General features: G+C 44.7%; 2 protein-coding genes across 4 annotated transcripts in view; both read right to left on the minus strand.

Annotated features, from left to right (window-relative positions):
* Positions 1-1,787, minus strand: part of RARA (retinoic acid receptor, alpha) — a 47,359-nt gene extending 45,572 nt beyond the window's left edge. The window contains exon 1 of the mRNA XM_008592206.1: positions 1,672-1,787. The gene's annotated coding sequence lies outside the window, so the exon portion shown is untranslated. The remainder of the gene's footprint in view (positions 1-1,671) is intronic.
* Positions 1,788-7,777: 5,990 nt separating this feature from the next.
* On the minus strand, positions 7,778-18,221 carry CDC6 (cell division cycle 6). 3 transcript variants are annotated; one of them, XM_008592210.1, is made up of 12 exons: positions 18,007-18,221; positions 17,113-17,303; positions 16,161-16,442; positions 15,835-16,034; positions 15,415-15,590; positions 14,949-15,055; positions 13,986-14,125; positions 13,363-13,463; positions 12,133-12,197; positions 9,385-9,587; positions 8,612-8,752; positions 7,778-8,226 (listed from the first exon to the last, which is right to left on the minus strand). In XM_008592210.1, exons 2-12 carry the CDS (start codon positions 17,288-17,290, stop codon positions 8,137-8,139), a joined length of 1,683 nt encoding a protein of 560 aa, XP_008590432.1. In that variant the 5' UTR covers positions 17,291-17,303; positions 18,007-18,221; the 3' UTR covers positions 7,778-8,136. The 3 variants fall into 3 exon arrangements, with proteins under 3 accessions (XP_008590432.1, XP_008590433.1, XP_008590431.1); XM_008592211.1 differs by having other exon boundaries at positions 7,814-8,226; positions 18,105-18,138; XM_008592209.1 differs by lacking the exon at positions 18,007-18,221 and having other exon boundaries at positions 7,814-8,226; positions 17,113-17,780.
* Between the last annotated feature and the right edge of the window lie 5,289 nt (positions 18,222-23,510).

Raw genomic sequence — 23,510 nt, forward strand, 5'->3', positions numbered from 1 at the left:
CGATAACTTCGTATAATTTATGCTATACGAAGTTATTACGCTACAGGGGCTCCCTCAAAGTCTCTTTTATCATCCACTTCCACAGTCCTCTCCCCCCCCCCCAGGCAAGATACACACTCACGCAGGGTTACTCAGACAAGTCACGCACCTTCCTGTAAACCCACCAAACCAGAATGAAATGCCCTAGATCTTCAGAGAGCAAGACCTGTCAGCCCACCACAGGAGGGAAAAAGAAGCCACTATAAACAGTAGATGCCATCCAACCCTCTCCCAGAAAGCCTACAGAAGGGCAGAAGCTTGGGGACCTCCCAGCTCTAGGGTAACACCAGGAGCCTGAGGCTCTGAAAGCCAAGGAGCCCAGGGAGTTGGCATGGCTGGGCGACCTCCCCAATCTGGTCCACACCCCATTCCCCAGCCATCTGGGCTGAGCCTGTTCTGGCCTGGACCACAGTCTGGGATCCCTCCCCTTGGTGCATGCAGCCACCTCTATCCAAAGCTCATAGATCTTAACAACCACATGGTCTACACACACACACACACACAGAGGTGGGATGGGGTGGGGGCTTTTTGCAATAGGTGTTGACGTGTTGACAGGGATGGGAGTTCTAAGCCGAAAGAACTTTCCCTAGGGGAAAAGGTCAGTAAAACGCAACTGCCGCTACTCTCCAGCAAAGCCCTTGGCTACCCAAGTGTGAGATGAACCTGGAAGGGGATATTAGTTCCCCTACAAGGTGAGTAGGGAGTAGAGGCAAAGTCCTGAGCTCGTTAGGCTGGGAAGCAAAGAGGAAGCAAGAGAAAAATCCCTCCGGGAGGCTCAGGTCCCTCTCTGACTCTCTCCACTCTATTACCCCAGCACTCGCCAATTCTCCAGTCTAAGTGAGGTGGGGGAAGGGGTATCAGGCAATACTGCAAAGCAGGGTACAAGGGCGTAGGGCCTGGGCAGACCTTCCCACCACTTTCCTCTTAGCTATAGAACAGGGAATGCCTGGGGGAAATGCAGGAAGGGTNGAGGTGGGATGGGGTGGGGGCTTTTTGCAATAGGTGTTGACGTGTTGACAGGGATGGGAGGTCTAAGCCGAAAGAACTTTCCCTAGGGGAAAAGGTCAGTAAAACGCAACTGCCGCTACTCTCCAGCAAAGCCCTTGGCTACCCAAGTGTGAGATGAACCTGGAAGGGGATATTAGTTCCCCTACAAGGTGAGTAGGGAGTAGAGGCAAAGTCCTGAGCTCATTAGGCTGGGAAGCAAAGAGGAAGCAAGAGAAAAATCCCTCCGGGAGGCTCAGGTCCCTCTCTGACTCTCTCCACTCTATTACCCCAGCACTCGCCAATTCTCCAGTCTAAGTGAGGTGGGGGAAGGGGTATCAGGCAATACTGCAAAGCAGGGTACAAGGGCGTAGGGCCTGGGCAGACCTTCCCACCACTTTCCTCTTAGCTATAGAACAGGGAATGCCTGGGGGAAATGCAGGAAGGGTGCTGGAGGGCGCAGGGGCTACGAGCTTTCAGACATCCCACTGTTCCCAGGCTCCCACCTCCCAGGACTACAGTGAATGATGGGGGAGAACGGATGGGGAAAGCCTGAACTGGCAAGAGGGAAATGACAAGATCATCAACGGAGAGGCCAGGGTGAAAGGAGGCCAAGGAAGAATTAGAATGGGGTATGCGTGGTCCTACCTGCTCAAGTGTGTGCCAGCAGGGGGGCGATGGGGTTCCCAGGAGAACCGGGGAAGCCCTCTCAGCTCGATTCAGGATTCCCCCCAGCTTCTGGGTTAGGCTGCTGCTAGAGGCACGGGTTCCCGTTGGGTCCTAAAGCCCACTGTCCAAACAGTAGGCTCTCCCCGCCCTCTTCTACCAGCCCTGACTGGGTCAGCGGGTGCAGAGAGCTGAGGACTGATGGGGGAGAAATAACCGACTGGAATAAAGACAGGGGTCTGAGTCATGGGCTGGGGACAGGAACAGTCCCCACTCTCAAATACACAGCATATGGATGACTTTAGCTGAGAATAGGACATGGGGCAGGAGGCAATAGACATTTTTTCCTGCCTGCCCCAAGCAGATGAATTTGGGCTGGGGATGGGGTTAAGATCTCTTTTCCTACTACTCCTGCTGAGCCACTTAGCTACTGAGAATTTTGGGAAGGGAGCATTCATTTTGGATGGGTGCTTACGTTTGTCTATAGCACAGTCTCCTCATGCCTCCCCACTATTCCTAAGTGCCTAGGAGGCCATCCCACGGGGAAGAACCTGCTTTTCAACAAGTAAAAAGGGCAGGGTGACTTAGATGGCAGTTGGAAACTGGTGATTTTATACACTTTGAGGTGTATCTGAGAGTGTGTGGGGTGTGCAAATATACCTGTGCAAGAGAGAGTATGAGCAGGTGGGATGGGGGAGAAGGGGAAAACAAAAACAGAAAAGGACTTCGGGCTACATCCATTACTAGACATGACAACTGTCAGTTGAAGAACAGGATGCAGAACTTAGAGGTCAATTAGTGCCCCTACCCATCGCTCAATAGATTCCTGAATCTTTATTACCAGAATAATAAGTTAATGAAAGAGAATGTTACCTCGAGTACCATTTTGGATAAATATAGGGGGCACTGGGACCTCAACACAATAGATCAACTTCAAGGCTCAAGAGAGCATTCAAGGGCCTGCCCGGCCCGCAGCTCACTTGGGAGAGCGTGGTGCTGATAACACCAAGGCCACGGGTTAAGATCCCCTTACCGGTCATCTTTAAAAAAAAAAAAAAAAAAGAGCACTTAGGTTTGGGCAAGGGAAACAGTAGATGAGAAGTCTGCAGAGTTGCTGGATTGAGAACATTTTGCAAAGAGAGTTGCACATATCTCCAACAGCAGAGCAGGGAAAATGTCATGAGGTGAAGGGCCAGGGGAAGTCAGGGACAGACTTGAGGGAAGGGAGAGAGCATGGCCTCTTCCTAGAAGGGGAGAGGGCAACAGCAATGCCTCCACCTCTTTCTCTGTCTTGCAGGAAGAACTGGGGAAGGAGCTGTACAGTAAGAATGGAGGGCCCAGGGTAGAGTCCGTGGGGTGAGCCCAGGTCAAGCCTTTCACCCTAATGTGCCTCAGTTCTCTCCCAGCTCTTAAACTGGGCTCTTGGTTCCTCCCAGGCTGTTAATAAGTGTTTACGAAAGGGCTTGGAGATCCTCAGATCTCAGCTGGGCCACGACTACAGTTATGAAGCTCAATAAGGGCTGAGTGTTATTTGGGGAAGGGAGGAGCAGGGAAAGAGGCTACTCTCTTATGAAGTAAGGATAAAACCAAGCTCAGAGAGAAGCACAATCCTAGCTGCCACAGGATATCCTTGTGCCCATGGCTAGAGGTCAACCCCCCACCTCTAACCACCACCAAAGGCCGGCCTCCAGCTAGCTGTAGGCAGAACCCAGACTAGCAGCTGGTCTTCATTAACTTCAGCTTTTTCACCCCCCACTGTGAACCCACAGCTTCTACAGGCCTAGGCTAAAGGAGACTGCCCTAGCCCGACCTTGCGGCTGACACTGGAGTGGGGGGCACCCACCAAAGGCCAAGTTACCAGCTGAAGAGAGAGTTGAAGCAAGGCTCCTTTTTTTCCCATTGGGAGCAAGAGAGGAAAGGAGTGTGGGGGTGAGAGGGTGGAGGTGGGGGAATTTAGGGCAAACAGCAGGCAGTGAAGTCAGCTGGACTGAGGCCCAGAAACCCCCACACCCTGGGGCCAAGTCTTACTCTAGCTTTGCTTTCAGAGTCTTGGCAAGGCCCCAGACTAGGGAAGGCCCTGGTTGCCCCTTTCTGCCTCCCTACCCCCACCCTTATTAAATACACATTTTATCTCTCAGCATCTTCATTATCTTAACTGAAGGAGACAAGCAGTGGATGTCGGCAGCAGAGAGTGTCAGGAGGGGGGGTGTGGGGAGCAGGCACACCCTTGTTATAAAGTGCTGATCTAGCTCTTTCAGGCAGTGTGGGAAACAGAGGAGGGATCAAAGGGAGTGAGGCTGATTCAGAACTCAATTAGAGCTTTTTTTAAAAACAGAGTTGGCTCTCTCTTTCACCAATCTTCACCCAGGCCCCTTGCACCCAATTAGCTTCTACTGCCAGTGCCTTGGCGCTGGGGTTGAAAATCAAGGGGAGGCCAGAGGGTATGCCTTCTCCCCCTACAGAATGCACCTCTTCGGAGAAGAGGAAGACCCACACCGTTTGTAAGCTTAAGAAAATGTGTCTTAGAGGGCACCTTATCTTTCCAGCAGAAACCTGAGGTCACAACTTTCCCCAAAAGTTAAAAAGCGGGACATCAAAGGTGGGTTTCTCCCTAATCCCTTGCTAACTACAGGCACAGCTTCTGGCCAATCTCTAGGGAGACCAGGTAACATCCAGATAGGAACCACTCTTCCAAGACTGTAGATAAAATTCTCTCTCCCCATAGCCAAAGCTTCCTGCTAGCAACATAGAAGTTGCCTTAAGCAAAATACCACTACATCAGAGGGAGTGATTGGAAGGCATCTGTAAAGCTGATAAATGCTCCACAACTGTGCCAAGATGTATTCTGTAAGACGGAGCACCCTTCTTTTGCAGGGGCTTGCTCCACTTCAGCGCAAAAGCACCAACAATATTTACCTACAGCTTAGAATTGTCCTCAAGATGGAGTGAAACACAGCATCTTACTTGGTTCATTTATCTGTTCATTCAACAGTTATTGAATGCCTACCAGGTACTATGCACTACATTAAGTGCTGTGGAGAGATATAAATCTAAGTAAAATCTCAATCCTGATTCTTTTGTTCTCCCTCTATAGTCAAGGTAACACCTCTCAGTAGATGTTTTCAAAAATATGATCTAGGATGGGCTGGCCCGTGGCTCACTCGGGAGAGTGTGGTGCTGATAACACCAAGGCCCCGGGTTCGGATCCCATATACGGATGGCCGGTTGGCTCACTGGCTGAGCGTGGTGCTGACAACACCAAGTGACCATCCCCCAGGTGTGCGGTGGCCAGCAGGTGAGAGATGGGACAGCGCAGTGTGCTGAGTGTCGTGACCACTGAGGAGAAACACCTCCCCAAGTCCATAATGTTAACAGCTGCCATTGTTGAGCACCTAGTAAGTGCCAAGAGTTATGATCTAGGGCTGGCCTGGTGGTGCACTCGGTAGAGTGCGGTGCTTGGGAGTGTGGCGGCGCTCCCGCCAAGGGTTCGGATCCCATAGAGACTGGTCCGCTCACTGGTTGAGCGCGGTGCGGTGCGGACGCGACACCGAGGGTTGCGATCCCATTGCCGGTCACGAAAAAAGACAAAAAGGAAAAATAAATAAATATATGACCTAATTCATATCTTATCCCACTTCTGAGTTCTTACTGGTGTATTTTAAAAGAGCACTTAATAAAGGTAGGGAAGAAATGGGGGGTGGGTAGGAATAGGGCTCTGCCAACTTATTTGATCTGAGTTGCTTGGACCTCACACGCTCTTACAGTTAGCTAGCCACAGGCAAGTCTTCATTGAGCCAGAAATGTCAGTGGCAGCTCTGGGGTTGAAACCGACACCAACTTTATCTGTGTCTACGTTCTTGCCACAGCAATACCCAACACTCTATGGAAGCTTAATCTGCTTCTTTGGGGGAAAAAAAGATAACCCAGGATATAGACACACACGCCACCACGTTCAAAAGGAAGAATGTAGGTCAGCATCTTTGCCACTACTCTACGTGAGGCAGCCTAAGATCCTGGCAAAAACTATTAACCACAAGCCCATCCCATCTCACTAAAACTCCCACCACCTTCCCGTAGCTCTTAGCTTCAGTGAGAAAAGCCAGCAAGGAAAAGATTTTCTTCCTCCTTTCTTCTCTGGCTGTCTGAATTACACTTAAGACTTTACTGACAAACATATATCAGCTTTTGCTCCCACAAGGGCAGCGGAAGCCAAGCAGGGACTCTAAGTCTGCTTCACGCATCACTGACACAACCAACCCTGTTCCAATTGCTAAAGTCTTAAGAGCAGCAATGACCTAGAAATCGACAGTGGGGGGAGAATTGAAGGAAGGGAAACTAACAAACCAGTACACAGCAGACTCTTATTTCCAAATACCAGGGGAAAGGGAGAGAAAGGAGATAGAGGGGAAAGAAGTTTGGCCTCTTTGAATCTGCAAATGTGATCTTGGCTGGAAGCCAGGGAGGATACATAGCAGCCCCACTGCGAGTCAAGCCATGTTCCTGACTCAAGCCCTACAGTTAAGAGGAAGGCGCCAAGCCTCAAACACAACGAGGTGGGGAGGCCGCTCCTTTTTGGGCAGGATCCTACTGTGGACACAGAACAGACAGCAGCTGCCCACAGTGTGGAAACAAACTGTAAAGCAGTCACGTCTCTTAAGGCTGCACCATCCAATAAAATGTAATTTAAATCAAACCTCGCATCTGTTCTCAATCCCATTCAGTCTCTGCTTTTCATCAGCCTTCGGACAATCTTTGCAATTATGCTTGTTAACCCTTATAGCCCCAGAATCTTTCCAACCTTCTAGGTACAGAACTGTTTCCCACTTGCAAATTACCGTCAGAGGAAATGAATGCTCTAATAAAGGAGTGAGAGTGGAAACGACATTCAGACCCATGCCTACAGACTCTCCTCTGCTACACACACCAGTGGGTGGTGTTCTTTTCAGAGCACTCTCTCTGCTTGCCCTTCTTCTATCCCATTTCTATCCCATAGCACCTGCTGTAGCTCAGATCACATTACAAGGATACAGTGGGCAGGATGAATGAAACAGTGGCCAACAGATCATCTGTACACATATCAAGTTCCCAAACTCAAGGTCATGTCAGAAAGGAAGGAGGCAGCAGAAGATCTTAGGGAGAAGCAGAGACTTAGGTCACTGGCTTTCAGACCATTCATATCACACATGGTTTGCATTTCTAGCATTTGCTTGTTATAAAAGTACAGCAATCTCCCAAACAAATCAAACTTAAGTACTTTTTCCCCACTTCCCTCAAAACTACCCCAACCCCAAGTCTGCACTTTCAAAAGTCAGTGTTGTAATGGTGCCCTCTGGTGTCCCTATCACAAGCTGCCATTTAATGCCAATAAAAACCAAACCCAGAAAAGAGTTTTGAGTAACCATATGGGTTAATTTATTCAATAAGACTGGAAAAATGTGTGTTCAGATGAAAATCCAACCCCAAACTAAGGCATCTTGAAACAAGTGGCTTCATCTCAGGGCAGCTAAGACTATACGACAGTTTGGGAAGGGATTTTCACATCACCTTATGAAAGCTTGAGCTCTCTTGAAATGTGATTGCTTAAAAAGACAAGGAATGCAACTTGAAAATAAATATATTCACAATCTGTAGAGTTACATTCTTGTTATCACTCCCACAACCTTGGGAGTGCCCAAGAAACTCAATAAGTCTTTAAAATTTCACAGTGTGGCAGTATCTACGATGTGAACACAGTACACTCCAAAAAAATAAATTCTTGGACCAAGGTGTCCAAATCTAAATGTAGACTTCCTTACTTTTCTGGATCATTCTTTTTCATTCTTCTTATCCTAACTTCAAAGTTCTTAACAAAATACACCAATGTTTGGGGCCGGCCCCGTGGCGCACTCGCGGGTTCAGATCCTATATAGGGATGGCCTGTGCGCTCACTGGCTCAGCGTGGTGCGGACGACACCACACCAAGGGTTGCGATCCCCTTACTTGTGGCACACTCGCGGGTTCAGATCCTATATAGGGATGGCTGGTGCGCTCACTGGCTCAGCGTGGTGCGGACGACACCACACCAAGGGTTGCGATCCCCTTACTGGTCACAAAAAAGACAAAAAAAAAAAAGTACACCAATGTTTGAGCAAACTAAGGAGTAAATATGTATATTCTACAATGCAAATCTGCATACTTGCAAGCACACTGGCTAGAGACGTACAAGTGGTAGAAGCAATAAGAGCAATTAAAATGCATCTACTTGGTCCCTTTTATGGGTAAAAATAATAAGACCCAAAGACATTACTCTGTGCTAATATTCATGAATCTATATATTAAAATTAATTGGTTTCAAGTAAAAAAGGTCATATTTGTTCTCAGACCTTAGTGTATAAAGCACTAAAATGAAGACTCCACCGCTCTCTAAGCGCCAGCTGAGCACTTCCCGGTGGGGTATAAGAGAAGAATTTAAGGCAATCCAGTAGCTAAGACATTTCCAATTAAAGCTTTGTCTTTCAGAGCGTGCTCTATTTCCTTCTCTTCGATCTTCAAAGACACCTGGAAGGAACAGAAAAGGACTTTTCATGGTGGAGAACTTACAGAAGTAAAATTGTTATTATACAAACGTCTACCATATTAAACTCTTCTCACAAGAGGCAAGCAAGTTAAACACTGCTTTTTTCAATGACCTGAAAAAAACTCATTCACATCACACTCCCATCCTCACATATCTTAAACCCTGACAAAAAACAAATAAAAAATAATAATAAAATAAACATAAATAATAATAATAAGCATAAATAAATAAACCTAACAAAAACCAACACACACACACACACAAATTGTCCAATTGTGGTCATTTTTCAATCTTTACTTTAGCAAAGGATGAACAATCCAAACAGAACAATTAAAAGTGTTGTCACAAAGAAGCAGTTAGTTGTACCTTTGTGAAGCGGGTTTCCTTGTTTTTCTTTAATTCTAAAATGCCCCTGGCCTCCAAGAGACCTGAAAGTGACAAACATTCTGACTGGTCCACAGCTGCCACCTGCTGTTTGCGACAGACTTTACTGTAGGCTTCATGTAACTGGGAGGAAACAAGGGAGAACAAATGTTAAGAGTCACATTGCTTGTAACCTTATAGTCTTTGTAAAAATATGAGTCTGGGTTTGCACAAAAGTCATCTGAAGGGCTGGCCCGGTGGCGCACTGGAGAGTGCGCCGCTTGGGAGCATGGCAGCGCTCCCACCGAGGGTTCGGATCCCATGTGGAGACCGGTTCCCGCTCACTGGCTGAGCACGGTGCGGGCACGACACCGAGGGTTGCAATCCCATTGCCGGTCAGTAAAAAAGACAAAAAGGAAAAAAAAAAAAAGTCATCCGAATACTCCATTTCTTCCTCCATTCAGTAAAATCCTTGAGTAGGCATTCCACAGATATTCTCCAAAACCTATACTGTAAGTGTAGAAAAGGGGGCTTTATATACTTCATAGGCAGATGCAGAAATGAAGGGGTGGATGGAGAGAAGATTAATGATAAACTCTCAACCACAGCCCAAGGGAAATAAAGTCAGCTACCTTTTATATAGTACCAGTATTTATTATTACTGTTAAAATACATTTTTAATTCATATCGGCTGGAGCATAGTAGGCCTTTTGGAAAACATCTGCTCTGCAAAGCAGATTCTCATCTCTACCTCAGCATCTTCTTTCCCAACTTACCTTCCCCAGAGTGACCTCTTTGATCTTCAACTGCCTGGTCAAGAGCAGCAAAGAGCAGACTAAGATCTTCTGCTGAAGAGGGAAAGAATCTTGTGCTCCTTCATGGCTCAAAGTCATCCTGCTACCATCAATTTCTGAAATGACTCGGGATATGTGACTAAGACCAACCCTCTTGTGAACCAGAGACTCAGAGGGTGATTTACCTATAAAGTAAGTAAGTCAGGCTTAATTAGATTTTTAAAATATTGTCTGTATGTGTGTGTCAAGACAGATGATACTAAGTTTCAGCTAACGGAAATTCAAGTGCAGTCCTGTGGCAGCCAAGTAGAGGTTCCAACTCTTTAACTGTAAGCCAAAGGACAATGCTATCCTCAGAAAGATGCCAAAATAACGTGGGATGATTGGAAAGTAGGGTTATTCTTTCTCTGGGCAGAATAGTGAGCTATTTTGTCCAGTGGAATGTAATTTAATGTCAGAGAGACAAAATCCACCTCATGAAAGAATAAGGACCAGAGAACTATTGTGTTCTGCCTTGGAAGTTCCTAATATCTCAGAGGTAAAAGGACAGAACCTTGAAGCAAAGATGGTGACTGTTCCTGGTAACTAAGGAAAAAAAAGTAGTTTAAAAATTATCTAATATATTGAATCAAATGAGTGGCTAGATGTGGACAGGAAAGTCGATCCCACATCAGTCCTTCAGATGGCCTCCCCAAATGACCTTTGAGGTTTGGGCCACTTGCCCAAACTGATCTGCAGTAGAGCAACACTTGAGAAAATGTCACGGGATATCCTAGCAGACAGCACCATCTCAAAAGCTGGAGGTTGAGCAACTGCCAACAGCTGCACAGGACCATGGCCTCATTAGAGATGCATGGATTGCAACCCAAAGGAGAGATTTGCTCTGTAACAACCTTTGCCCGAAGTTACTTCCTGAGACCATCTGCAGTTTACCCACAACAATTGTAGTGGATTGAGTTGTCCCCCCAAAACTCACTGAAGCTTGAATTGTGTCCCCCAAGTTACATGTATTAGAAATTTGGCCCCCACTGTGACTGTTGAGAGGGTGGGAAGGAAATCCTGTTACAGTAATTGAAAGGTGGAGCCTTGAAGAGGTGACTGGATTGTAGGATCATGTAGTGATAAATGGATTAAAAATGGTGGTCAGGGGCGTGGTTCTGAGGACTTTAAAAGAGGAGAGTCCATTTTCTCTCTCTGTTCTGTCTGCTTCCACCATCTTGCAATGTGAGGCCCCTGGATCACTGTCACCACCACCAGATTGATTTTGGACTTCTCAGCCTCAGAAACTGTAAGGAATAAATTTTGTTTTCTTTTTTTTTTTTAAAGATGACCAGTAAGGGGATCTTAACCCTTGACTTGGTGTTGTCAGCACCACGCTCAGCCAGTGAGCGAACCGGCCATCCCTATATGGGATCTGAACCCGGGGCCTTGGTGTTATCAGCACCACACTCTCCCAAGTGAGCCACAGGCTGGCCCATAAATTTTGTTTTCTTTATAAATCACCCAGTTTCAAGTATTTTGTTATAAGCGACAGAAATGGACTAATACAACAATGTACTTCTATTTCATTACCACAAACGGATGCTGCAGAGGACTAGTGGAGAAACTAGAGATCACAGATCAAATAATAGAATCTGAAAGTTGAAAGGAAATTAGAAGTCTATTCTTACTCCTTATCCAATGGCTAAGTCCCCTCTAAAACAGTCCCAACACGTGGTCATCTTTTGCTTGAATATCTTCAATGCTGAGGAACCCACTATGTTTCAAGGAAGCCCAGTTAGTTCTATTTATTAGAAAGTTTCTTGTTTTATTTAGTTGAAGTCAGTCTCTCCACAGCTTTCTGAAGCCATTAAAAGCCAATCCCACACATATTGGAAGTAAAAAAAAATAGGAATTAGGTTAGTCTAATAATTTATGCCAGGAATTTAAAAACTCTTTTACTTATGTGGGTGCCAGTGGTGCTCACGGGGGTCGCTGGGAAGCCTAAATGTTACTGGTAAGGGAAAAGGAATAAAATGATAGAAAAAAAGAAGTCTTTCATTTGGAACTATAGTGCTAGAAACAATTTTAATAACTCCCAACCAGTGCAGGAGTAAAGGAAGAAACAATTCAACCAGACTGTCCTGTTTCTAAAGATTAACACTGGATATTACACACTGAAAAGATATGTAGTTCATGGCCATTTTACATCTGCCACAGCTAAGAGAACAAAGCTGCGGGTGAGGAAAATTAGTTTTGTCATTTGTGATAGTCTGCAGTTTACTGTAGCAATATAATCTTTGTACCTCCGTCCTCCTAGACTTGTTTAAAGGCTTGAGATAGCCCAAGTTGTGAGATATCCTAATAATTCTTTCACTTGACTCTCCCGTATTTCTCAGGCTTTGCTTTCACCTATGCCAAGACCGAAAGTACACTTAAAATAAGCACCCAGAAAGAAGCTGATCTGACCTTACTGTCTACAGTTTTCATTCCTAGAGCTTGGAAAGAAAACTTACTCTATCCCAGCCATTTATGTAATACCCTAGGAACTTATTTCCAGTAATGCATGGACTTATGGTACTGGCAGGCAATACTGAAATAAAGTAGATAGAATTGTCAAAAAACACAGACACACACACAAAAATGGTTGAGTGTGGATTTAACTATGTTCCTTTCATCTTTCTATCTCTTTCCTTGGAAAAGTTAAGCTTCCAATTATAAAGGAGGACAAGGAGGAGATAAACTACTTACAGTCAGACAGTGGTTTGAGGACAGTCTGGCTTTTGACATCCGACTCTACAATTTCAATAGCTCTCCTATAAAAAAAGTTTTCTGAAATTAATTTAGTCTGAGCCAAACCAAACACCACACCAAACCACCAAGCTCAAAAGCAGGCACATTAACTAAAAACAACATGTTTTATAATTTTAAAGCTCCCAAACAAAACTGGGTTATGCCTCAGTTAAAGGGGACTTAATTGCCTTGAAATAATTCATGGACCAGGGATTTGAGAAACTTCGACACTAAATGGTTTCCTCTTATAGATGCCAAGTAGGTCATCATATACTGAGCCAATGATAACATTTTGGATAAGAAAATGTCACATGCAGGAAAGAGGATATAAAGTAGGTGTGGCTGACAACAGAGAGCCAGCACCATTCATACACACCAAACCCAAAAGGGGAGTCTTCAGTTACATATACATAGGATATGTGTAGGCTAAACCATGCCAGGCTACATGACTGTTGCCCATAGCTTCAGTCTTTACCAAAGTAGTTTGCTGACTAGGGGAAACTTTCAAACTCAGGATCATGCAATCTAGCAGTAGGAAGAGCTTACTCTCCCACTGCTCTCTCCAAAGTACTTTGCCCACAGGAAACCATAAGCCAGACCTGGATCTTCTGCATGGCAGTAGGGGGAGGTTGGACCAGCGGGCCAGCACAGCAAGTATCATTTTAATAGACCCAGTGCTCCTACTGGGAAGGAAGAAATTTTGTCAGTCAGCACAGAGGCTCTCCCCAGCAGGAGGGCCGGGGGATGGGAAGGTAGAAAGAGGTCTGGAGTACAACTGTGGGGGACCACCAACTGGAGGAAAGAAGGGGTGCTCACAAAAGGAAAGGAAGGGAAAAAAGTCTAAAGGCAAAGATGGTTCAGGTCCATAAATAAACCTGCTTGAGACCAGCTAATGGAAAAGTAAACTGGAGTCTTTTTTAATACAAATGTAATTAACCAATCTATAATCACCACAGGGAGTGCCAGCAACATCTCATTTGTTTTTCCCTCTGTAGGTAATGGACTGATAATGTTTCAGACATTAACACGGTGGAAATGCACAGCTCCCCACTGAGAAACAAGTCCTCCTTTCCCAGCTTAAAAAGTAGCAGAACAGAGCCTCTTAAGCCACATTCGCTTGAGTTACATGAGACAATTAACAGCATTTCTTTTTTTTTAATAAAAGCAGCCAACAGTGCCATAACTCACCTGCAAATATCTAGCGCTTTTCGAACATCTCCTGAAACAGCAGAGACTTTGCGAGCACAGAACTGAATGGCAGCATTGTCCAGAACCTGATCTCTAGGTACCTTTGGGCAAAACATAGAAGATGACAGGTTGAACTGTAAGATTCTCCCTCTGTAATTTAGGTCCCAGGCATAAATATTTTCACATTCAAATCTAAACTTTATTGGCCACACTTTAGGGTCTAAGAGATGCCTTTTCTGCTCATAAATAAATGGAGACGTTGGAGAGTTTTCACACATTTAAGCATTTTATAGGAATGTGTAGAGGTTCATAAATGGAAAACAGCAATTGGAACTTAAATTAGCAAAAAAAAGAATTAGTCACTTTCAAAAGAGAAAGTTTTTTTTAAAGGGCATTAAGGAAGCATTTGAGTGATTCCTCTAACTTCTACTTTTACCTCAACACTGAGGCATCCAATAAATGGAGCCATGTGTGGAAATTCACACAGAAATGTTCTCACTATGGGCCATAGGAACTCCCTGCTCCATTAGTAAAGCAATCAAAGCAATATTTTACAACTATTGTTAGGTTTCCCTAACAGCGATTCAAGGAACACATAATTTGGCACAATGGTTGGCACTCACCTGGTCAAGTCGATCTTGCAAGATGGTGGCTATCTGATTTCTGGTGTAAGGTGAGAAGTTCAACAGCTGTGGCTTACATTTTTCTCTGGCTTGAAGCCTAGGCAGAATTCTGTCTGTGAGATCCAGGGTATTAGCTACACCTGAGGAGGAGATAAATAACACAAATCACCATTGGTCAAATTATCCTAAAAGGAAACCGAAACCCTCTGAAAGCCAAATAAAATTTCCAGTTATAATCCAGCATTCCAACTGTTGCTTCCTCCCTTCCCCCCTCCCCACCCCAGTAGGTAAGGTGTTTTCTATTAGGTAAGATATACATAGTCATTATAGAACATTCTTTTCCTTTCTTTGGTGGCTGGTCCATACAGGGATCTGAACCCCTTGACCTTGGTGTCATAACACCATGCTCTAACCAACTGAGCTAACCAGCCAGCCTATTTTTCTGTTTGCTTGGTTTTTTTAGAATGTTTTTTTCTCTTTTTTTGGTCTTGGTGGCTGGCCAGTACAGGTATCCAAACCTATGACCTTGGTGTTACCATGCTCTCCCAAGTGAACTAACCAGCCAACCCAGAATGTTCTTTTTAAGTCAGATTTAGAATTGTTCACAGATAAACAGGACCAGACACCCCAAAAATCTATTGTGTCTGAAATGTAGTATTATGACATTTCTATTCAAACTTAATAAAACTGATTTGCCTTAAAGTCATTATTATTTTATAGTAATGTTCTTATGTTGACAAGGCAGAAAGCTGATTTAAGATAAAATAAATGATAAATAAGCTGAATAGATTTTTTTTTTTTTAAAGAACACTTTAGAACCACCATGTAACATTAACAATTGAGCACTGAGGCTGGCCAGTTAGCTCCGTTGGTTAGAGTGTGATGTTTTAACACCAAGGTCCAGGGTTCGATCCCTGTACCAGCCAGCCACAAAACAAAACAAAACAACAATTGAGCACTAACCAATTAGCACCAATCGAGAATTGTTTAGCCATGGCCACTCAAACAGTGTGTACAATACATCCTGCTCTTTGCTGTCCAGCTGATCCATCTCATCCAACACCAACACACTACATATAAAGAGAAACAATTAGTATCCATATTCACCTTCTTAACCTTCCCACCTATTTGATCTGAAGTTAGGTCACATTTCTAAAGCTGAGACCATTTTAAAGATCATAATATATCCTATTTCTAGTCATCGTTACAAGGATACCCCCATCACCAATGAGTAACATCTATGTGTTTTCAAGCAATTAGCTTAAAAACATTTTTCCCAATTTAAAATTAGAAGGTATAATTTTCTTTTCTTCTTTCCCTTTAAGCTTATATAACTGCCTCTCCTAGAGCAAATATAGGGAATGTTCTTTTTGTGGGCATTAGACCTTGCAGATTTTCACAGAGCAACATGCAGCAGAGCAATACTTACATCATGGGGCCCTTCTCTGCAGTCATATGTTTTTCCAATTTCCTCATCATGTCCTTCCCAGCTGGCCTGGAAACTTCTTCCTGAAAAATCTCCTGAGCAATAGCTGGGAATACAGCCTGGGCACTCCTCAAGGACATGCAATTCAGCATGATAGTTTTAAAGCCTTTCAGTTCCTTCTAGAAAAAAATACAAACATGGGAGTTATTTTGGCCCCAGATAAGCTTTGATGGAACCTGAAATGTCTTTGAAGAGCTAACAGCATATAAGACAGGAAGCTCTACATTCATTTGGAAAGATTAAGACAATGAAACTAGAAATGTCTTATTTTAAGGAAACCTTCAATCTCCCAAAGTTCTACTCTTTAACCCTTAATAACATGTCATTTTAGCAAGAGCATCATAATTCAGACTCTCAGTGTACCTTGAGGTCTTGCAGAATTCGGCTTAAGCAGGCAGTTTTTCCAGTTCCAGGAGCACCAGAAAGGTAAAGACTTCCAGCTTTATTCCCACAGATGTGTTCCCTCAGGAAATTCCTGATGACATCCATCTCCTTTTCCCTGGCAGGCAGCCGATCTGGAACAGCTGTATTCAGGACCAGCTTTGCTTGCCTGTAGCAAGTGCCTAAGCCAGATATAAAAGGACAATTATACACAACAGAAGGTGACTGAGAAGACCCACTGGGTTTTGTGTGGAGTCATCAGCCTGGTTTATGGTGGCTGCACTAACAGCTGCCACGTAAGAACAAACCTTCTTGCTTGAACAGTCTTATATATGTAGATTCTTTCTCCAGTGGACATCTCTGCTCAGAACTTGCTGTGGTCTCTTGACCTTTTTGAACTGAGGAAAGTACTTTCTTTTGGTGAACTCTAGCTTGTTCTCTTTTGCTAGGAGACGTAATTGTCAGCTGATTGTCAAATACCAATCTGCGTCCCTTAGGTGTATGTGAGCGAGGGGGACCATTCTCTTTCTTGCCTTGCTTTGGTGGAGAACAGGGAGGTAAATGGGGAGTGTTGCATAGGTTGTCATCACCTGAAACATATTAAAATCAAAACATGGTCATTCAAAGCAGTGGATAGTAAAAGGACTTGCAAAGACCTCTGCTTCCCCCAGAAATAGATGAATTTCTACCGTATTCATAACCATCAAAATAAAATGCCTTCTTACCTAGAAAAATAGAATGGCCACCAGATGGCACCACTGAATCTTACTAGCGTTTGATAGAAACCAAATTGGTTTTAGTGGGATGATATTCTATGATTGTTCTAAAACAGGATTTCTCAAACTTGGCACCATTGACATCTTGGACCAAATAATTCTTTGTTGTGGGAGGCTTTCCTGTGCATTGTAGGATGTTTAGCAGCATCCCTGGCCTCTACCCACTATGCCAGTAGCACCCCCTCAGCTGTGACAACCGAAAGTATATCCAGATACAACCAAATCACTCCCAATTAAAAACAAATGCTATAAAACAAACAAATATTACCCAGCATTGCTCTAAAACCAAGAAAAGGGGGCCGGCCCGTGGCTCACTCGGGAGAGTGCGGTGCTGATAACACCAAGGCCACGGGTTCGGATCCTATATAGGGATGGCCGGTTCGCTCACTGGCTGAGCGTGGTGCTGACAACACCAAGTCAAGGGTTAAGATCCCCTTACCGGTCATCTTTTAGAAAAAGAAAAAAATCATAATGGATATCTTACCCAGACGTTTTCTGGGGCTGAGAGGCAGGATTTTTACACAAGGAGAACACGGTATAGCCTGGACGGTCGCTGGTTCTAGTTTATTGTTACTAGAGTTTTTATTTTTGTCCAATGTCTGAGACAGCTTCTTTTTTGGAAAACGAATGGTAGCCTGTGCCTGGGATCGGGTTTGAGGCATGATGGCAACACAGCTGGATACAATAAAGAACGGACAGCCAGTCAATATGTAAAAGTCACAGGAAGATAACATGGGATTTATTTATACTGAGGATCAACACTCATTTCACAAGTAAATTACGTTATAACAACATTTTAGCATGCAGTTCTGGGTCACGTCCAAATCTATGCAAATAATAGCTAACATTTGTTGTCCACCTACTATGTGAAGGTTTTCTTATAAGTATTTCACATATTAACTCATTTAAGTTTTACAGCTACCACAGATGTAGGTATTATTATTATTATTATCACTATCTTACGCATGAGAAAACTGAGATGCACAAAGGCCCAAAGTCACAGAAAAGCAGGGATATCGCCCCAGGCATTCTGGCGCCAGAGCCCTAGTTTTTAACTACTCGAATGATGCAATGAGAAATTTATCTTAATTGATTTCTATAGCACTTCTAATTCCCTTACTGCAGGCACATGGGGCATCTTTATCAGCAGCCACCACAATTCGACTCTCCCAAGCCTCCGTTCTTCCCTCCGCCCCTGCGCCCGGTCCCCGCTCCACGCACCCCTCAAGCCCACCCCGGGACATTTCCTTCCCACAGCTTTCAGCTCGTTCACACCACCTACAACTGCTGTACCTCCTCCGAGGGCGCAGTCCCCGTCCCCGTCCCTGACCCCGACCTCGGACCTCCCGCGACCTCAGCTCTCCTCGCCTCACTTCACCTCGGGCCTCGCCCAAGCCCTCACTCAACTCCGCTGCCTCGCAGACCCCAGGCCTCCCCGAGCGATCCTCTCCTTTCCGCCGCACAGATCTGCGTCACCTCCGCGCAGGTTCCTTCTCTCGCGTCTCACACACGGCCTCAGGGACTCCCCACGACAAGCTCCTGAACAAACTTCACACCGGCAACAGCAAAGTCCAGCCGCGCTCGCGCCAAATCTACAGCCGCAGAGTTCCCGCCTCCCGCCAAAGGCCGGCCACGTTGCTGATTGGCTGTCGCCACACCGCGCGCGCCTTGGCCGCCACCCCTCCTTCCGTGTCCAATCCAGCCGGAAGGCCCACGGCAAGAGAGCCCCAGGCCTCAGAGCCAACATGAGGCCACGCCCACCAGCGGGGAGGGCTCCTACATCCGGGGCCGCCGCGGAAGGACGCGCCGCAAAGCCCGGCGGGAGGTGTAGTCTTTCCCCCACGCGACCGTACTCCGCTCTCGTTCAACCGGAGGTGTGCGGAGATGTGGTTGCCCCTTCTCACAGCTGAATGTACCCAGTTCCATTATGTTGATGGGCTAGATTTTCAGAGAGCCGTAGTATCATAATACCTATCATTTTTGTGGGGCGGTTCTGTGTGCCAGACATGATGGTAGGCGCTTTACTTACATCTCTAATGCTCAACCCTGCAAGGCACAAAGCAAATGTATGCACAGGGTTAGAGGTCACAGCGTCTTGGTGGCAGTGAGGGGCCTGGCACCCAGATCTCCTGACACCTGAACAAGTATTTTTTTTTTTTTTGTAAAGTTCTACACCTATATAAAGAAACAAACTATGTTTCATCATAGCATTTCTTGATTTGTGCTTCAAAGGTGAGAAACAGGGCCAACCCTTTGCATTTATTTTGTCCAAGGTAAGATTATATTCTGTGCACCTTCTTCCCATTAATACACACAGTAAGGAGTGGAGAGAATTATGGCCCCTTAATTTTAAAATCTTTTATGGCTAAACCCTGGGGTTTCAGGGCCAGGGAAGACCGCTATAGAAGAGGCAAGCTGAGCTATTAATGAAAAATATAAATTAGAGCAATAATTTGCAGGGCAGCTTCCAAAGTTAATAACCCATCTAAGCCTCAGATTCCTTGAAGGGCCACAACCCAATTCTAGGTGATGGTAAACATCTATCTTTTATCCTTCAATATCAAATAAAATAGAGCCATAAAGCTGAGAAATAGTAAAGAAACAATATTACAGTTAATTGCACTTAGTTCATATAGGAGATAAGAGCCAATAGTGAGTGCTTAAGTGTGTCTGCCACGGACTGAACTCAGTATTTTACCTATATCTCCTTCTCAATCTTCATAGGTACCCCACGAAGTTGGTATTATTTCCATTTTACAAATGTGTAAACCAAAGTAGCGGAGTTGAGTAAACAAGGTCAATCAAACAACTACTAAGTGGAAGAGCTAGAATTTGAACTCTTAAGTCTTGACAGGAAATCAAACTCTTGACCACTTCATCATAGAGGGAAGATTAGACAGATGTAGGCTCTAAACAGGAAGAGATGGTGAAGGAATACATTTGGGGAAGGCTTTCTGACAGTTGCAAACTACAAAAGTGAAGAGAACAGGCTGCCACGAATAGAAAAAGAGTTACCATAGAATGGAGGCTTTTAGGGCCGGCCCGTGGCTCACTTGGGAGAGTGCGGTGCTGGTAACACCAAGGCCACGGGTTCGGATCCCATATAGGGATGGCCACTTAGCTCACTGGTTGAGCGTGGTGCTGACAACACCAAGTCAAGGGTTAAGATCCCCTTACCGGTCATCTTTTAAAACAGAATGGAGGCTTTTAGACCAGATGATATTTCTGATCTCTTAACAGGACAACAGAACCCAGGAAGCAATCTTCACTATTCATATTATAACCCAGGCACCTAAAAATTGTCCTTAATAACCTGAAATGGTAATGTGTGCCCAGCCAGCTTCAAGGGATGGTGGTGTTGAACAACCTACTTCAGTTGGAGTGGGACAGAGAGCGCAGAGGAAGCTATAAGTACTTAACGTGCATACTGGAGCTGATAAAAACCCTCATCAGGAAATGTAGCACTGGCCCAAGAAAAGCCTACAAAAGTAAACGACCACTGTGGAAGCAGGCAAAGCATCACAGAACGTCAGGATTGAAAGGTCTCTGAAAAGTCACATACTTGAAGCTCTCCCTTTTCCCTGGTAATGATCCTCCAGTAACATCATGTGCAGACTCTCATACTGCTTCTCACTTCTGTGTCTCTGTTATTGCTGTTTTCTGTCTGCAATGCCACTCACCATCGTTCTTCCCTGGGGCTAACTCCCATAAAACCTTTTAATACCCTGCATAGTTTTCTCCTGGTTCACTGTCCTAAAGTCTACCAGGCTATGAGCTCCTTGGAGGCAAAGACTATGTCTTACTCATCTTCATATTGTAGATGCCCGGCAAAGAGGAAAGTATGCAATAAATGCTTGCTGAATGAAGGAACAGGAAGTACGTTCCTGCCAAATGGACATCTACCCTTTGCATAAACACTTTTTGCAGTCAAATAGCATATAGTCCTTTATTTTACTTTTTTCTTTTTAAAGATGACCGGTAAGGGGATCTTAACCCTTGACTTGGTGTTGTCAGCACCACGCTCTCCCAAGTGAGCAAACCGGCCATCCCTATATAGGATCCGAACCCATGACCTTGGTGTTATCAGCACCGCACTCTCCCGAATGAGCCCCGGGGCTGGCCCGCATATAGTCCTTTAAATCTTATACTCCTAAACCTAGGAGTGGAGAATGAATTCAATTATGTGTAAAAACGATCCAGACTGGGCTCCAGTGATGTCAGAGGTGAAGCATTTCCCCACAGTTATCCTCTGGGGTGCTCAGGATCCTCAGGTTGACATTTTAGTTCTCTTACCTCTATTTGCAGAGTACTCCCTTTTCCCTGGTAATGATCCTCCAGTAACATCATGTGCAGACTCTCATACTGCTTCTCACTTCTGTGTCTCTGTTATTGCTGTTTTCTGTCTGCAATGCCACTCACCATCGTTCTTCCCTGGGGCTAACTCCCATAAAACCTTTTAATACCCTGCATAGTTTTCTCCTGGTTCACTGTCCTAAAGTCTACCAGGCTATGAGCTCCTTGGAGGCAAAGACTATGTCTTACTCATCTTCATATTGTAGATGCCCGGCAAAGAGGAAAGTATGCAATAAATGCTTGCTGAATGAAGGAACAGGAAGTACGTTCCTGCCAAATGGACATCTACCCTTTGCATAAACACTTTTTGCAGTCAAATAGCATATAGTCCTTTATTTTACTTTTTTCTTTTTAAAGATGACCGGTAAGGGGATCTTAACCCTTGACTTGGTGTTGTCAGCAAGGATAGGAAGCTGAGGGTCATTTAGGCAAACCCCATTTGTGAGCTAAAGTGAGGAGGAACAATTAAATCAATAAATAGGTAGTTTATTAATCATATTAATAACAATGGTGGGTCAAATAATCAAGAACTCAACCAATCTGGTATGGATAAAAATGAAGGGAGTCCTTTTTTCCCCCTCCTTCCCTCACCTCATAGGTTTTTATATCTAAATTATGTGACAGTGATTCATACACACACCCATTATGAATCAGTAAATGGGAAATAATTTTGAGACCTTTGCTAGTGATGAAAGCGCAAGTTAAGCTCATTAAATCTTAGTGGTTATTATGTCAGCTGATCACAGTTAAGCAAAGAACATCTGGTTGAATTTTTACATCTAAAGTCAAAGTTCAAGAAAAACAGCTAAGATTTCAGCTTAAGAAGTAGTGAAGAAAAACAGCTAACACCCGCATAAAAATAGATACACAGTCTGTATCCTCTGCCCTCACCTTTTCTTCTACTCCTCAGTTTGAGAATCTGCCGTGCAACACAGGTAAGAACCATGAGGGATACAAGGAAAAGGACACAAGGTGGACACACACACACATACACACACACACATGCACACGTGTCATTCTAGTCTTTTATTCAGTGTTGACTGTGACTTCCATGCTGGTCACCGTGGGAAAGGACAAAGGTTAGACATGAGAAAAGAAGGCTAGGACCCTCTGTCACAAGTGGAATGAGATCTAAGACAATTCAAGAAAAAACCACAAAGCTGTCAGAAACAAGAGTAGAAAAAAGGAAACAGCAGTTATCAAGGAAGATTTTAATTGTTTCAAAGAGGGAGAGGAAAAAAGCACAGAACTCTAACACAAGTAAAGGCACAATGAATGTGGAGGTGAATGGAACCAAACCCTTCCTTCAGTTAAAGTTAGCCTTTTTTTTGCAAGTGGTTTTGAAGATGGTTGTAGTTTTGTTTCATTTTGTTTTTAAGAGATGAGTCTTGAAGGCAGAGTTGTAACAGCCCTCCTCTCTCCCCTCCCATTCCCTAAATTAGGGTGGCTTGACAGAAAGCCAACTTGACCACATAACCACGGACTGAGATCCAATAGGGAAAGAAAGACTACAACTGGAATGTAAAAAATCTGATTTGCAGTTGATCGCAGGTTGGGTTTCCAGAAGGACAGACAGCTCAGTGTAGTGCCAGCAAAGGGCCTCAGGTACCCTATACTCCACCCCCAGAGCTTTGAAGAAGGGAAGGACTCTGGAGTCTCATTTATCCCCCACTCCCATAAGCACTCAGCCTACAGATTATTTCAAGTGATCAGGAGAATTAAAACACACCCCAACCCTGAGTTGCTCTGTAGCAAGTCTATTTACAACTTTTTTCTCACCTCTCCCTGGAGGTAAATCTGAGTTTCAAGCTGGGTAGCAATGGGGTGAGGGGATTCCCCCATTGCAATGGCCAATGGTAAGTCTCCTCGCCTTTGCCAGTTAGGAGGGCTGGGATGAATTCCAGGAGACAGCAGCCTCACATCCACCAGATGGGGTAGCCTTAGGCTCTCACTCTGCTGACCTAGGCTGTGAAAATGACGGGGCTCTGCAGCTGGAGTAAATCCCCACGATAGAGAAACCCATACCTGGAATATCAAAGTGCTTTGGCCCAGGTTTGGTGACCAGAGAAGAGGGGGAAGAGGGGCATCTAGCTCATTTAAAAAACTGGAGGCCACTGCCCCACTTCCCAGACAGGGAGATAAGAAACAACTATAAAGTTTTTCCAACTAGGGAAAAACATCACAAAACCAAACCCACACAAGGGCTTTTAATACAGCTTCCTGGTGCTTAGTTGGGCAATGTCTCTTCCTTCTGGGAAGGAACAAAGAAGTTAATGGGACTGGGCAACAGCCTCAACATGAGACTACCCAATCTTCCACTGAAGAGACGACATTCCCGCAAGCAGATAAAAAAGAGCAGTTCAAAAGTGAGAAGTTTTAGTGCTCTTGTAGCCAGCCCACCTTAAACGTATATTACAAGCTTTTTACAACATACAAAATAGACCAATAACTATGAGGATCACATTCCCATCTTCAATAGTAAATATACATGACAATAAATGTTATTAACAGCGGGACCAAAAAATGTAT

This window comes from Galeopterus variegatus, unplaced genomic scaffold (genome assembly GCF_000696425.1).
Source record: "Galeopterus variegatus unplaced genomic scaffold, G_variegatus-3.0.2 Scaffold7665, whole genome shotgun sequence".
NCBI lineage: Eukaryota > Metazoa > Chordata > Mammalia > Dermoptera > Cynocephalidae > Galeopterus > Galeopterus variegatus.

Coding starts and splice junctions, on each gene's coding strand:
- CDC6 (XM_008592209.1), bottom strand. CDS start 17,362: ATGTTATCTTCCTGTGACTTTTACATATTGACTGGCTGTCCGTTCTTT. Junction 15,056..15,414: donor GCAGAGAAGGGCCCCATGAT/GTAAGTATTGCT, acceptor CTTTATATGTAG/TGTGTTGGTGTTGGATGAGA. Junction 8,227..8,611: donor AGGAAACCCGCTTCACAAAG/GTACAACTAACT, acceptor TGTTCCTTCCAG/GTGTCTTTGAAGATCGAAGA.